The sequence below is a fragment of the Sander lucioperca genome, chromosome 15 (assembly GCF_008315115.2).
Source record: "Sander lucioperca isolate FBNREF2018 chromosome 15, SLUC_FBN_1.2, whole genome shotgun sequence".
NCBI lineage: Eukaryota > Metazoa > Chordata > Actinopteri > Perciformes > Percidae > Sander > Sander lucioperca.
Window position 1 is genome coordinate 20658045 of NC_050187.1, and position 15318 is coordinate 20673362.

The window sequence follows — 15318 nt, forward strand, 5'->3', positions numbered from 1 at the left end:
CAAGATTCAACTTTTTTGTACTACATGAAACTTTATTATAAATTTGACTTGGAATCATATACAACGTATAACAAATAATATGGCTTATGACTTCATTATTTTAAAGAACTTCTCATCATAATTTCAAGGGTTGAAAGATAGCTTTATTTGCGCTGATGTTGATCAATGTGCATGTATAATAATAAATAAATAATTCAAGAAGTCATAGTTATTAAAACTTTCTAAAAAATTAATTATGTAGTAGGTTTTTAAAATCAAATTGACATCCTGATTCCATAAATTCAGAGCAGTGCAGAGCAGAGCATGCTCAGTTGCCACAGTACCCATAATGTGGTGGATAAGTGGATATGTCTGTAAGGTTACATTTCTTTTATAAAACACAATCCGAGTAGAAACTTAAACATGGCATTGATATGCATCTACTCTGTAAACGGCAAAACAAACATATCATTTGGTTTTGGTTTCTTTTAATCTTCAACAGTACTTCATAAAACAATACAGTACTTTGACAGTAATAAACACAGTGATCACCTCTGGTTGATAAGGGTTATATACTTACGTTTCAAACTTACATTTACACTTTGTAACATTAAGTTATAGCTATCATACAAAAATAAATAACTTAATTGATATATTTTAAATAAAGAAATTTGTATTTACAAATACACAATTTTGATCACACTTAACATTCAATAAGCTAAACGGTATCCCTTTAAAATCTTGGTCAGTTGCTTTTTCCCAGTATATGGAATACAGTACAGTATGAACTAAATGTCTAATGATTTTTTATAAAATGATTTTTTTTTTTTACAGACATTTAAGTAATACCACATTTTTTGGTACAATAGACACAATTTATGAAGACAACACAAATAGAAATTGCATAGAAGATTCTAGAGCTACAATGTACCTAGATCTTCAGAAAATCATTACTAGCAGCCTTTTTTTTTTTAACAGTATAGCAGCATGCGATTTGCAAGTTGACATACAGTATAGTGAGACAATCAGCCATTCATCATAACTCACAGACTACTTTTGCTCGTCACCAAACAATAAATGTATTATTTGGCTGATTCGTCTCGATTTAGTGCAAAACAACAACCAAAAGCTCAAATTTGGATTGATTTTTTTTAACCTGTATATAGAAGCCATTTTGACAGACATTTGAATTAGTGCGATGTATTGGATTTTTTTTTGTGGGACAACAGCAGTAAACGTCCTCTATAATAACCAAACACCTCTAATATTCTCTAAGAATGAGTAAAATACATTATCAGCACTTCATACATTTTACATTACAGTATACAACAACAAAAACAGCTTTACGTAACATTTTGTATCACAGTTACAGTGTATATTTTGTGATTGACTCACACCATTTTCCCCTGGCACTAACAGTTTTCTATGATTTACTTCCATTCTTCAAACCTTGTGCATCTCCTTGTGATGAAGTCTGGGTTTGAGCCTCCACTTTAGTCTGGTCAGGGGTCTTTAGCAGAATTTGTGGCAGCATTTGCTGATTCTTGGTCAGTTCAGTTGGTCTCTGCGGTGTTTTCCTTTGCCAGCTTGTGTCTGTTTGCGTGTGCGTCTCTAGCGTCTGACCCTGTCTTTGCTGGGTTGGATTGGAGCCGGAGTTACATTTACTGCACAGATCCCTCATGTCCAGTAGAGCCTGTACCAGACACTTGACAAATTCTGTTGAACATGTCTCTGGGCTCTCGTGGAAACTGGACACACAGAAGATAATGTGGTCTGACTGAGGGTTGTAGCATGCTCCATATCCGTTTGGAACCACAGGTCCATAGCAGCAGAACATCTCAACAGTAGTAGGAACCTAAGGGAAAAGTGAATCCTTCAGTACTAAATACTGCTGTAGGTGGAAAGGTTGAGATACGACTATTCTACTATACAACTGAGAATAGCAACAAAAAACAAGAACATACTATATATATATATATACTATATATATAGTATGTTCTTTTATATATATATATATATATATATATATATATATATATATATATATATATATATATATATATATATATACAGTATATATAGTAGAATAGTGTAGTGGATTCTACACTTCTAATGATGCAACTCAGCAGTGTCTTTCATTTAGAGCTGCAACGATTAATCAATTAGTCTATTGAAATACAATTAATTGCCAACTATTTTGTTAATTGATTTATTATTTAAGTCAGTTTTTTAAGCAAAAATGCAAAAATTGTGATGATTCCAGGTTCTCAAATGTGAGGATTTGAAGTTTTTCTTGTTCTGAAATTACAGAATATTTTGGGTTATGGACTGTTGATCCAACAAAGCAATACATTGGATGACATCATCTTGTATTGTGATTAAAAATATTTTTTTTATCGATTAAGCGATTAATCGATTATTCAAGAAAATAATCTGCAGATGAATTGATAATGACAGTAATTATTAGTTGCAGCCCTACTTTCATTCGAACCATCTTGGCTCCTAAATGGCAACTTTTTTCAAACCACACTCCAGTTTGTAGCTCAATTTCTGCTAAAAATGTCACATCTCAAGCACAAGCCAAGAAAACCCTGATGGCATCGATGTTATATTTTCAGACTTTAGACAGCTTCTTGCAGAGCCACAGAGGACATGAAACAACTGTTTTCACAGGCTTAGCGGTGCTCATGGTGACGAGTAAACTGAACTTCATGTGTGAAATTGGTGGAGTGCCCCTTTAATGCATTTTTCATTAAAAATAGCTTCACTTTATTGTTTTAAAATCAAATGACAATACCTGACTTGTAGAGAGAATGAAATGATTACTGATGAGATGGGCTTCGTCTTTGAATATTTCTGGCTTCTCCATCTTCAGTTCATGTGCAATTTCACGTAGTCCTAGTAAGTGATTGTCTATTGCCATCCCTGTAATAGCCTGAAAAGGAGAATGAATACATACGTTATAGTATTTTCTTTGATACGCAAAGTCAACATTGTAATAGAACTCTGGATGAGGTTAGAGAATAGTCACCAGAATAGTATACTTTGTCTGCACGTTTATGGCACTTCGTAACATCTCCATCTTTACTGTCTCCTGGAGATGTAAACAACTGAGAATCAATTACTTGACTATTGAATTTACAGTAAGCATAGTTACCATGGTGGAGTACAACAACACAGACTAAAGTAAAAAATTGAATGACACTCTAAAAAGACACAAAAAGAGAAGAAAACTGACAATCTCATTTCATGATTTAAACTGAGTTTTTACTCTGCAGCAGCATTCATTTAAATATAGTATAGTATGATTGTAACATATTACACTTGTGCTCAGTTCCCCATCCGTCATTGCTTTGACGAAGGCCAGGGCTTCTGGTGTGGCTGAGCGGATGTTGTCCACTCTGCCTTTCTGAAAGCGCCGTATAGAAGCACTCTCATAGGTCGACACCAGTCTGCTGTGACATCTAGAGTAACACACAAAGAGAATGCCTTGTAGCAATGGAGCCCCGGGTTATCTTATGAGAATCAGTCCTGTTGTAATCATCTTTTTCTTACCGGTAGTAGGCTAACTGAAGAGCAACCTGGATGTAGGCATCGGGACTCATTTTCTGCTTTTTGATGAACTCTTTCCCATAATTGTAGAATTTGTGGACATTCATGTCCAGATTTTCCACCTGCCTGAGGAAATAAGCATAAATCCTGCTGTGAGCTGAAAGGATGTATTCATGTATTTGCTTCGACAGAAACCAGAGTAAACCCAAACCTCTGTAGTTTGTCAGCAGAAGAGGCGAGGAGTTTATGAATCTCTGGAGTACATTTCCAGCGGAGCTTGCGTGGTGCAGGCAGCTCGCTCACGCTTGCAGCCCTAACCAGCTTTGATGGGCTGCCGATCCTGATGTCACATGGGGATATTAGATCATTTGGCATGTTTTTTAAGATTGTCTTATTTGGATTTTCTAAGCGTATGCCAAAAAATATCACACACATATTTTGCATTTCATTCTTACATATATTTGAGAAGAAACTCTGTGCACTGCACAAGGACAATTCCCTCAAATGGTGAGTGTTCACACACGACTCCACAGCAGCCGCCAGCTCCTACAACAAACTGACACAGCCATGCTATTGTCAGTGGGATTTTCTTGAGTTGAACAAAACTGCAATGCTAGATTATCTAGAATTCATTTCATATTTATTGTCGTACTTGTGCATGCTGATTCTACATGCTCCTTCATATACATTCCATTCACATATTACACCCCACAGTGAAGAAATAATTTTAAAATGAATTCTTCATCAAAACATCTCCATCAAAGTTCATGCTAATGACATAAGGCTGACGGCTTGTAATCCAATGGGGACCTCCACTCTCCGTTTCTCTAAATGTAAATTCTTAATTTGGTATGGGATTGGCTAATTGCATCCACTGGTACTTTGAGAGAGGAACATGAATTTGTTGAGTTATGTAATGTCCTCAGTAATTAAGGCGATATAGCATTCCTTAATCATCTACATTTCTTTAAACCTCACTTTTTTTCTTTTTTTTAAACCTTTATTTATCCAGGTAAGTTGATTGAGAACAATTTCTCATTTGCAATGACGACCTGTCACATTCACACAGTTACACATTCATACCTGGAAGCTGCCGAGTACAACCACAGTCTGATCTGCTGGCCACTGAGCAGCTCCACTGGAGCGGTTGGGGTTAAGGGCCTTGCTCAAGGGCACCTCAGTGTTGGTAATGAGGGAGGGACAAGCGCTGCTCTTACTCTTTCCCCACCCAGATTTTATCCTTCATTGATTCTTCGATTCCTCTTTCTTCTTAGCCTTACTAGCTAACTGTGATCACTAACCTGCATGGGCTTGTCGTACCAGCGGTTGCCCCCATTCTTGGCCACTCCTCCGCCGTGCAGCATCAACATCGCACGTGCAGAGTCACTTAGCTCGGGCCCACTGGCATCATCCAGACAGACCAGACACAGACAACGCTCGATCATGTCCAGGGAGTCCCTGTTAGTAGACTCTAGAGCATAATATATGAGGGAAAAGTCAATTTGGTGGGGCAAATACACATGGAAACACTGAGATCTGCCTCAGTCTCATACCTTTCATGAGCACACTGCGAGACTCGGCCCACTCTGTCCGTCCATCTGAAGTGAGGAGACCAATAGGTGGGACACGCTCTTCTTCGCTGTCAGCCATCCTGGCGATCTTCTCCAGCTGAGCCAGCAGGTCTCTTTCATTCAGTCGGCGGAAGTTGATCACCACATCCAGCACAAAGAACTGGACAGAGGTTCAAATTGGACATAAGCTGTTTCAATGTACTGACTCGTCCCTAAGGTCTTATTTTAATATACGCAGGGAATCTATACTGCAGGGCACAATTGCTTCCTAAAGACATGGACACATGGGAACATCTGGTAGGATGTGCATGGTGAAGGCATTTTATTACAACTTGACCATATACTCTTGACCATCATTTCTATCAATAATGATAACATTATACTCACTAAAGTAATTGCTGAGATTTTAAAACCAGATTTTATGTATCTCTGGTCTTGAGTGACAATACTGGTCCATTACTGGTCATATTGAAGTACGTAATATAGCAAGTAGTGAGCATCTTTAATTGTTTTATACTTATTTGAGCACCTTTGATTCTTCTTATATAACTGATAGAACCTCTAAAGGCTGCTGGCTGATGTGTAAATGTCACATTTTCTAGATAATTAACTTAACAGAGAGCACTTGACAGTGGTTGTTAATCACTCATTGGAGTTAGTATAGTGTCCACTATACTACTGGTCTGTCTATGTTTACAGTACCATCCGATACAAGTCAGTGATGATCCATATGTTCTGCTGTAGAAGAGACAATGTACAGTCTAATTTTCTCTAAGTAAGTGAAACTGTCACTGTACACATATTGTTACCTGTGAGGTTATTTGTTCTGAATTCAATTAATTATTGACCTTCTTATCTTGAGTTGGGATTTCTTTGTAAAACTACTGTTTCCAAAGTCAAGAATGATTTGTCAAGCCAACAGAGATGAGAGGTCCTGAAAGTGCTGAGCTCACATCTCAACTGAACCATCTCCATGACAACTAGACAAACACCATGCGCCGCTGATGACCGTGTGATGTAGTTGAAAGCGCCTGAAAAAGCTAGTAATCGGAACTTTGTCAAACTAGTCTATGACAACTTTGGATTTGTTTTTCTTCACTGACCTGGTTTTTACAAGCCACAATGATGTGTTCGGGTTCTGGCATAACGCTACTCTCCTGGGCCACCAGTGTGTCCCTCTCAGGCCCCGGCAGGCGGTAGGAAGTGAAGAGGCGATAGTACTGCTCCATACACAGAGGGGTTCCAGCCAGCTGGCCACGAGCATAGTCCACAGGCAGGGCCCGTCTGCACACAAACACTTTGTCAGGCATTTTATTTACACATGATAACCTGTGGTTCAGATGATTCTCTCAAGTGCATTCATGCTGTCATATATTAACTTACGAATCAAGAAGAGTCTTGTACTCCAAAACTCCAGAAATTAAGTGTGCAGCAAACCTAGGAAAGAACGAATTTACATTGTGAAATACTTCCTAAAACACACACATGTTGTACTTGATCACTCTATAATTATATATTGATCTAATAATTCCTTGCATTTAGCCTCGTTCTTCTGTAGCTGTATTCCATTTAACAGTATAAATGCTACATGTAAATCATCTGGTTAAGGAGCCAGTTCCAGATCAATACCATGTTAACCACACCACAGCCTCCATTGTCTGTTAACCTTGCCACCAGTTGTAGCCTGACCTCTTAGCCCTCAAGGTGTTCTGGGTAATGACCCTATCTGTCAATATGTAGCATGGAAGTGTTTGCTATAATCGATCAAAGCCGGTCTCTGAGTAATCTATACAGTTCACTGTCATTTCTCAAGTCTTTGTGCTGTAATAATTAAAAAATTGCCTGTCAAGTGGTAACTTTTTTAGTTTTGCAATGTATTGGAATTACAGCTTGTTAGTTTACAGTATCTGTGGTAAAGGATGGCAGACAAGGGACACTACTGGGCGACAGTATACTTCTCTGTCCTGCCTGAGGTTTCTCTCATGACTTATTTGTCTCGGTTGTACAGCGTCTCATACCTTAAAGAGTCAATGGGAGCCCTGAAGTGCTGCTGTGGGAAGACCATCGCAGGACTGGAGTTGACGGGCAGAGCCAGTCTGTTGTTCAGGTACATGTCATTCAGCCAGTAGTCATACACCTCCAGTCAGACATAGAGGGATAAATTACTGGTTGGCCCTTTAAAACTGTGTGTTCTTACCACATTGTTATTTATTCTGAAGTCTGAACTTTAAAATAAAAGAATAAATACGTTCCATCATAATGCTTAGTGTCACTAGTTGATAACAATTTGTTTTGGGATTTGAAATATCATTGTTGTATGTTTTTGACCAGATAATTGTATTTACCCAGTTTGCCTTGTTCTCCCTCCTCTCCACGAGTTTGCTCTGTAGTAGCTCCCCCACTCCTCCAGGGGCTCCAAACTGCTTCACTACATTTTGGGTCTTGTTGAACTGTTCCTCTGTGAGCAGATGCTTCATACACCTCAGGTACATGTCCAGTGTGTCTTTCAGGACAGGGAGCGGCAGTTTAGGAAGACCCTAAGACAGTGTAGGGCATGAAAAACTCTAAATGTGTGACAACACATCACCATGTAAAACTTCTGAGTCTCCTCTGCATGCATTATATCAATTTATCCAGAAAATACTTTAAATAAATAATTCAATTTTTAGTTTTACTTGTTGAGAACAACTGCTTCCCCAAATTGTAAATGATTCACTTCATTTGACTCAGAATAAGTAAGTGTAAAAAAGTTAATTGAAATGTCAAAGCATATTATTTATTCTCATACAATATCATACATGGATTCCTAAAGGCACTTGTATGTCTTAATCGTATTAATATGTTTTAATTTAACTAGATTTTTAAAGTTCCCAATTTATGGTAAAACAGAATTTCTCTCATGCATATTCCAGTAAAAAAGACAGTAGATATAACTCAAATATATATTTACATCTCCCCCCCCTAAATCTTTGGAGGGCTCCTGGTCCAGAACTGGCATGTTGGCTGAGCAGAGGGGCAACCTTTAAGACAGACTCTGTCCAAAAATAAAATTATATCAATATCAAGTTCCGGCAAGTGTTAAACAGTCACTATGACGGTCTAACTAGATGTCTTTAAGCGTTGCACTACTGTGGGAATATTTAATACAAATGCACAATTCTACTCAATAAATACATGACAGAAAAAATACAAGAATGCGCACTTTGGAATATGTTTACATATTTTTCAAAATGGTTACGTAAACTTGTACATGTGATGTTAACAAGCTGTCATAAATAGCCTAACACTAAAACATTTACCTAACTGAAATAAACCATACAAATGAAATGTTTTACTCACCAGAAAAACAATCCCACGCGTCCTGTGGCTCAAGCAAGGAATTTTAGGGTTTATGCAAAATCCACAAATCCATTTCTGGCGGAATTTCTTTTAATTTTCACTACTTTGAACCTTTTATCATGTTGATCCTCTTTCAATCCCCACCATGGCAAGAGCGCAACTCCATCGCTGGCTCAGGAGAGATGCTGGGAGGGTAACTCACCCTCCTGGCTGCCAGGCTCCTCCCAGAAGTCCTGCTATTCGCCGAGAAGTTTATTTGGCACTTCACATCTTCACACAACCGTATTTAGACACCGACTGAACGCCTCAGATGCTCGGCACCGAAAAGCAATTAGGATGTATTTCGGACTTCCTCCTTTGGCTTTCTGAAATTTCAACTTTCAGTCGAGCAGTTTGGGCGCAAACATTGCTTCCACCTCACTGCATCTGACTGATTTAATTGGCATTATGTATTTAATATTAGGCCTATATACAAAGATTTGCATTTTGGACACGCACAGATGCTTTGACATCTTTACTCTGACATCGATTTTACACATAATATTACCCTCACCCTCAGGCCTATATTTTGCTCCCAAACTATTATTTTAATAATGCAATAAGTTACCTTTTCTAAAATGGACTTAGGTATTCACTTTCGGCTGTTTTGTATAATAATAAGGATCACAAAATACTCAAGTGTAGGCCTTAATACGTTTATTATTTGATTGTTAAATTAATGCGTGTTCAATGCAAAAATCCAAGAATGTGTGTGCGTGAAAAACGTGTGAGCTTTATGAATATAACCATCATATTAAAAGTAAAATCACATTTTCATGATCATTGTTAAATTCATTCACATGTAGAGGAAAATAAATGTAAACAAAAAATTATCTAAGTAAAAAATAATAATTAAATAAATAATTTCCATAAACAGTATACCATTCACATAATATTGATTTAATTATGTACATGAATATACATGTATGTACAGTCGCAGATCACACAATGAGGCTATGCATTCCAGAAGTACATCATCCAAAATAAACAAAATAATTAGACAACAAGACACAGAGTTCAGAACATTTACATCTTTTGTATCTTTCTAAAATCGTCTTGTGACACACAGTATTGCATATTAAGTTTAGCAGCACAACTCTGGCAAAATGAATACAGATTACATTGAAAGACGCATACATTACAATTGTTCTTTTGTTAAAATACATTTACACAATCCCTGAATATGAGTCAGTTTCTGATACAGTGATAAATACTGTTAATGAATAGACATTTATCTGAACAAATCTTTTACAATACTCTCACTTTAAGATGAACAAACGCCAGCGAGCGCCTTTCTACTGCAAAAGCCTGAAGCTACTTGGTTGACAATACCCGGAGGAATTGTCACCAGGAGCAGTAAATTAATGTATGTGTTACACAATCCTAATCGTGTTATGCAATTGATTGGATCGGACGGGATGCACACAACTCTACATGGGCACTTTGATAGTTTTACACTCAGTTGAAGGTATTTTATGCATACTCTCCTCCTGAAGATTCCTCCTCTGAATACGACCGTTGCGGAAAGGTTTCAACGCCATTCTCGTCGATCGTTGTACATAAACCCTTTCTCTTCTTCTCTCGTTGCTCCATCTTAATCGTATCATACAGTCCTGTTGGGCCATCCTCCAGGAGCATATTTCGCTCAGAGAAAGAAGGCTTCATCTTTGTCACGTTCTTCAGCAGAAGGAGCGCTGGTGCGTAAAGTACATTGGCGAGGCCCATGCCTAAGTTGAGCTGAACAAAGCCCAGGTCGTGCACTATCTGTCCAGCCACCACGGGCCCCAGGGCATAGGCCACGCAGTAAGAGATGTCTGCGATGGCGTACACACTGCCATACACTGACACATGTCGCACATCCACCAGGAAACCCAGTGTTGGCAGGAGCGCCGTGTCCACAAAGGCGATGCCAAAACAGATTCCGCACAGTGGGATCATGAGCTGTCCAAAGTTTTTACAGGCTGGCACTGTGCAGGAGCTTGCGCCTATGAACACCATACCTATAGCCCCGTAAAACCACTGGAGATGGGGGTACTTGGCTGCTAATTTGACAGTGAGATATACACCTAAAACATGAGGGAAGAAGGCAGGGAACCATGTCATGCCGATCTCCCACTGGTTGGCATGCATGTTTTCCTCCATCCAGTTGGCGATAGTGGGCTCAAGGAAAGCGAGAGGGATGTTACAAATTGTCAGAGCACCAGCCACTACAGCTATATAAGGATCAATCATCAGTTTATATATGGGGGTGCCTACTGGCATGTTCTCTCTCTCTCGGTTAGAGAAGGGTTTCAGCACAGTCAGGCACAATACACCATCAATGAGGCAGACACAGGCCAGAATCAGGAAGGGCACCCGCTTCCCTGCGAACTGATAGAGGACCCCTCCAAAGGGGGGCGCCACAAGACTTCCAAAAGAGATGAAAGCCAAGGCAATACCCAGCGCTTTGCTCCTCTCTTTCTCCTCTGTGTACCTGTCTGCGATCAGAGCGATCCCAGCAGTGTCCGCGAAAGCCGAGCCGAGGCCCTGGATGCTACGCGCCAGGAACAGAGTCGCGTAGTTTTCAGCGAAGGCAAAAGTAAGGGTGGAGAGAAACATGACATTGAGACCGATGAAGAGTGGAATATCATACCCCACTCTGTCTATAAACGTGCCACTTAGTGGGTTCACCAGGAGCTGCAGGATGGCCTTGGAGGCAAAAAGAACACCAATCTGTAGGTCGAAGTTCCCCTTGGTTGCTTTGTGGGTGGTGCTGTTAGTGAAGTTGGTCTGCAGTACAACGGCTTCGGCTTTATCCGCTGCTTTCTGTAGCTCTTCAAGGTAATCGGGTATAATTGGCACAATTACCATGTAAAGCATGTTGTCTAACAAAAGTGCTACACAGACTATTACTAGAATAACCTGTTTCTGCCGAACTGGGTCTTGGATGTAGCCCAGTTGTTTAGTTCTTTCGCCTATTTGGGACAGTTTGGAGGCGGCAGATTGTGCCAAATTAGTGGCTTGTCCCTCTGTGGTCCCCTCCGGCTCCATGATGTTTTCCATTTCTGGCTCAAGTCTTGTCTTTTGAGAATGAAAATCGGCTTCCCCCAGTTGATTTGCTTATAGAATTACGCACACTTGGCACATCTGGTCTGTCTTTTATTTAGTTTTCTTTCCCAGCATCTGGAGCTCTACTAATGAGCTAGATAACTTCCCTCTGCTTTACCTCTTCTCTGTCCCTTGCGCCGTCCGTCATCGCACGCGCTTTTCCACTCCCGTGACTTGGACTCGTTTTATCGCCGTCATCCCTAGTTGCTTCATTGTCTCATATCCCGTCATTCAGGTGACGCGCTGGTCCCGGGCAGCACTTACAGGTTGGGGATTTACCTCCAGCTCACAGTACCAACTCCATCAGCCCACTCGCTTGTTTAGGTCCGTCTGCAGCATCCTTTCGGCTCCCAGCTGTCTTCAGTCAGAGGTAACGCTGTGAGCTAAGTCATCATTTCACATCAACCGGACTGGTTTTGTCGGCCGTGGAAGAAATACACACTGCAGTTTGTGGACTCCAATAGGTGCCCCCCTCCCCCTCCCATCTTCGCCAATGGCTGTGACGCACAGTCCTGCTGCTCTCCATTAGATCTTTTATGCTAATTAAATACAAAATCCAGAGTGCGCACTGCTGTCCATTCAGTTGCTTCTACACAGGGCCGAGGATAGTTGCTCCAGTTTGTTATATTTAACTTTCTCAATTTTAAATTACAATAATGTGCAATTTGATCATTTAAGTCTAAAAGTAGGAATCGCTAAAACTCTGGCAATTCTGCTTGTTACACCGAAATCTGTGACCCATCGAGATCGGTGTCCCCCTACCTCAACCTGAACCAAACCCCTGTCCCTAACCTTAACCACGGAAGGGGGCGCTACGCTTTTAACAGGAGGGACACAGATCACGACGGGTCACAGATTTCGGTGCAACACCGCTCAATAACTTAAAAACAACGACAAGAAAGCCTGTAGTTTTTTAACTTGAGCTCAGCAGCAATACTGCTACAAGGAGAAACAAATACGCACAGATTTCCGCGTTACTCGATAAGAAAAAAATGATTCAGCACCACACTCCAGTGGACAGCTCCACAGAAGATGCCACTAAAAGGAAAGTGATAAGCCTGATCCGACAAGGCTGATCTGGCGCTCTCACCTCTGTCTGTGTGTGTGTGTGTGTGTGTGTGTGTGTGTGTGTGTGTGTGTGTGTGTGTGTATGTGTGTGTTTGTGTGTGTGTGTGTGTGTGTGTGTGTGTGTGTGCGCGCGAAAAAAAGAAAACATCACTCTGTTGTGAGCCATCAGAGCCAAATTTTCATGATCAGTATGCAATGATCTGAAGAAAAATTTACGCACAACTGACAGGATTCCATCCTTATCATCTGCATTTCAATATAGCTATATATATCCCTTTGCGCCAACCATTCTGTTACTTTTCTTTCAAAATGTGTTCCTTTGCGACGTTTTGCGCTAGATACATCGTGTCAATTACATCTGGAAATACTACTATCATATGGGCCTATGAAGGAAACTTCAAGAGATGATATTTGTTTAGCTTTTTAACCGACACGAGACTGAACTGGGGGTTTAAATGCAGCGTGACACCGCCATCTTCCGGTGCAGAAAAGCTGTCACCAACATTTACTCTACTCAGTCAAAGCAATCTACTAATGGGGATCAATAATTTGATTACAAATGCAAATCAACGTCTTTAGAGAATTTTCTTGAATTAATCATCGTATTAGAGTGAGCTGTTTTTTAAAGCGGTGTTTCATGATAGTGACACCAGTAAAGGGTAAATAGGGTAAAGAGGACATAACAGGAAGGAAGGGAAGGAGTGGTAGCCACTCACTCACTCACTCACTCACTCACTCACTCACTCACTCACTCATTCACTGTGCAATAATTTTATAATCTACTCACATACATACCTGGACATTCTAACTGCTCTTAACTTATCTTATACTGTAAGTGTTTTGTTTGTATGCTGCTAAAATCTGCTGCTGGATATTTAATTTCCTTGCGGGAGTCATCCCAAAAGGATCAATAAAGAGAAGTCTAAGTCTAAGTCTAAATACCATTTTAAAACAGGAAAAGTGGTTTGGAAACTGTTTAAATGATCTCACTCCATGGGAAGCTTTCTTTTGTTGTTTCAGCTGCTTCTATATGTTTTCAGAGTAGATAAATAATGACTAATTGTCAATTAAATGACTGATTAAATAGCTTGTCATACAGATTGATGATTAGATCTGAAATATGAGACATGAGAGGAAGAATTGATTGTTCAAGGAACCCTTGTAACCTGAAAAGTGGACCCTATTATACAAGATTCCCTCTAAATATCTTATTCTACGTCTTTAGAGTAAAATCAGCAGATTCGCTGCCAAATGATGATGATTGATTTTATGAATGTAATCAAAGTGGAGAGAGTCAGCATACTTGTGAATGAAATGCTGTTTTCACTGATTCATTAATCAGATATTTGTGTGTTGACGGCGTAGGTTTCAGTCATGTTGCTTTAATTAACAGTCAAAATGATTTCCCTGTTAGTTTTTTCTTTGGGTGTCATGTGTCCTCGTTCAGCCAGTAGATGTCCTCATATCGCTATACTTTTTCACTTGAAATATAATTGCTGACTTGTTTCAACCAGAGGCCTTCCTCTCAGCATGAGTAGTCTTTAACAGCAAGTCATTTATATGCAAACGAGCCATTCCCATCCTTTTTTTCTTGTGGATCCTTCAAATTTTGTAGCGTATACAGTACTTATGACCGTCATGACAATAATTGTGACCAGTTCAACTGAAAACTGATTCTGTTTTCTCAGATTGTTTCATTTAAGGGTTTTTGGGCATAACTAGTTAAAGTTTAAACAATGAATTAAATTGCACATCATTTTGTGTAACATGTATGTATACTTGTCTCTTTTTTCTCCCTTTAATCATCCGGGGACCCTTCCGATTTTTTAGGGACCCCTTGGGGGGTCCCGACCACCAGGTTGGAGACCACAGTGCAAGACAATCAATAGGATGACGTAATTCAACACAGGTGTACACAGGCCTAGTAACTGTAACAATGGACAACCTTGTACAGAGATCAGGAATAGAAGGATACAACCACAAAGGTTCAAAGATTCAATGTATTCATCAATAAAAACATGTAAATGACAGTGCTCCCATGCTACAGTTATACACCCAACACTAATCATGCAGGAACAAAAATACCCACAAAATAAAACCATGTGATTAAAAACAACAGAAAACTACATTCCTAAACAAAAAAATGTCCAAACAACAATATAAAAGCAGACTGAGACAAAACAAATGAAAGTCCCAGTTTACACCCTGCTTACAAAGTTCTGGTCATGATGTTGTATCCCCTGTGGGATAAAAGAGACAGAATACCACTATGTTCAAGAAGACCACCGTATCATTTACCAAGATTCAAACTAAATTACTTAAAGACTGGCTTTAAGTAAAGCTGTCTTTTAATCCTGTTGGGAGATATTTTGGGATATTGCCTCTTCTGATAAGACTCCTTTTTCATGGCCAATGAAACGTAGCTAGCCTGGTGGGTCATGTTTGGCCTGTGTGAAATGCCTGGCCATTGCATCTTCCAATTTTTAGAAAACAAAACAGCCATTAGAACAGGATTCTAATGGCTGTTTTGTGCTCTATAATACTCTTTCATTATTTTTTCTATGGCCTTTCCACATATGTAGACAGAACACACATGGGTTTTTTTGGAACTTGGAAAACATCACATGGTTTATGTGAGACTGCATAGAGGTATGAATGTTGCTGAAGTGGTTCAGGGGTTCTG

General features: G+C 39.6%; 2 protein-coding genes across 2 annotated transcripts; both read right to left on the bottom strand.

The window, feature by feature from the left end:
* Window positions 1–450: 450 nt before the first annotated feature.
* On the bottom strand, window positions 451–8732 carry chata (choline O-acetyltransferase a). Its single transcript, XM_031306050.2, has 15 exons — window positions 8442–8732; window positions 8053–8136; window positions 7448–7639; window positions 7121–7239; window positions 6486–6539; window positions 6206–6386; window positions 5085–5262; window positions 4833–5002; window positions 3987–4087; window positions 3743–3871; window positions 3535–3657; window positions 3302–3443; window positions 3011–3073; window positions 2777–2914; window positions 451–1834 (listed from the first exon to the last, which is right to left on the bottom strand). The coding sequence occupies exons 2-15, from the start codon at window positions 8098–8100 to the stop codon at window positions 1403–1405; spliced, it is 2070 nt and encodes a 689-aa protein (XP_031161910.1). The 5' UTR covers window positions 8101–8136; window positions 8442–8732; the 3' UTR covers window positions 451–1402.
* A 632-nt stretch (window positions 8733–9364) lies between these two features.
* Window positions 9365–12209, bottom strand: slc18a3a (solute carrier family 18 member 3a). The gene has a single exon (XM_031306057.2). It carries the CDS (start codon window positions 11520–11522, stop codon window positions 9954–9956), a length of 1569 nt encoding a protein of 522 aa, XP_031161917.1. The 5' UTR covers window positions 11523–12209; the 3' UTR covers window positions 9365–9953.
* Between the last annotated feature and the right edge of the window lie 3109 nt (window positions 12210–15318).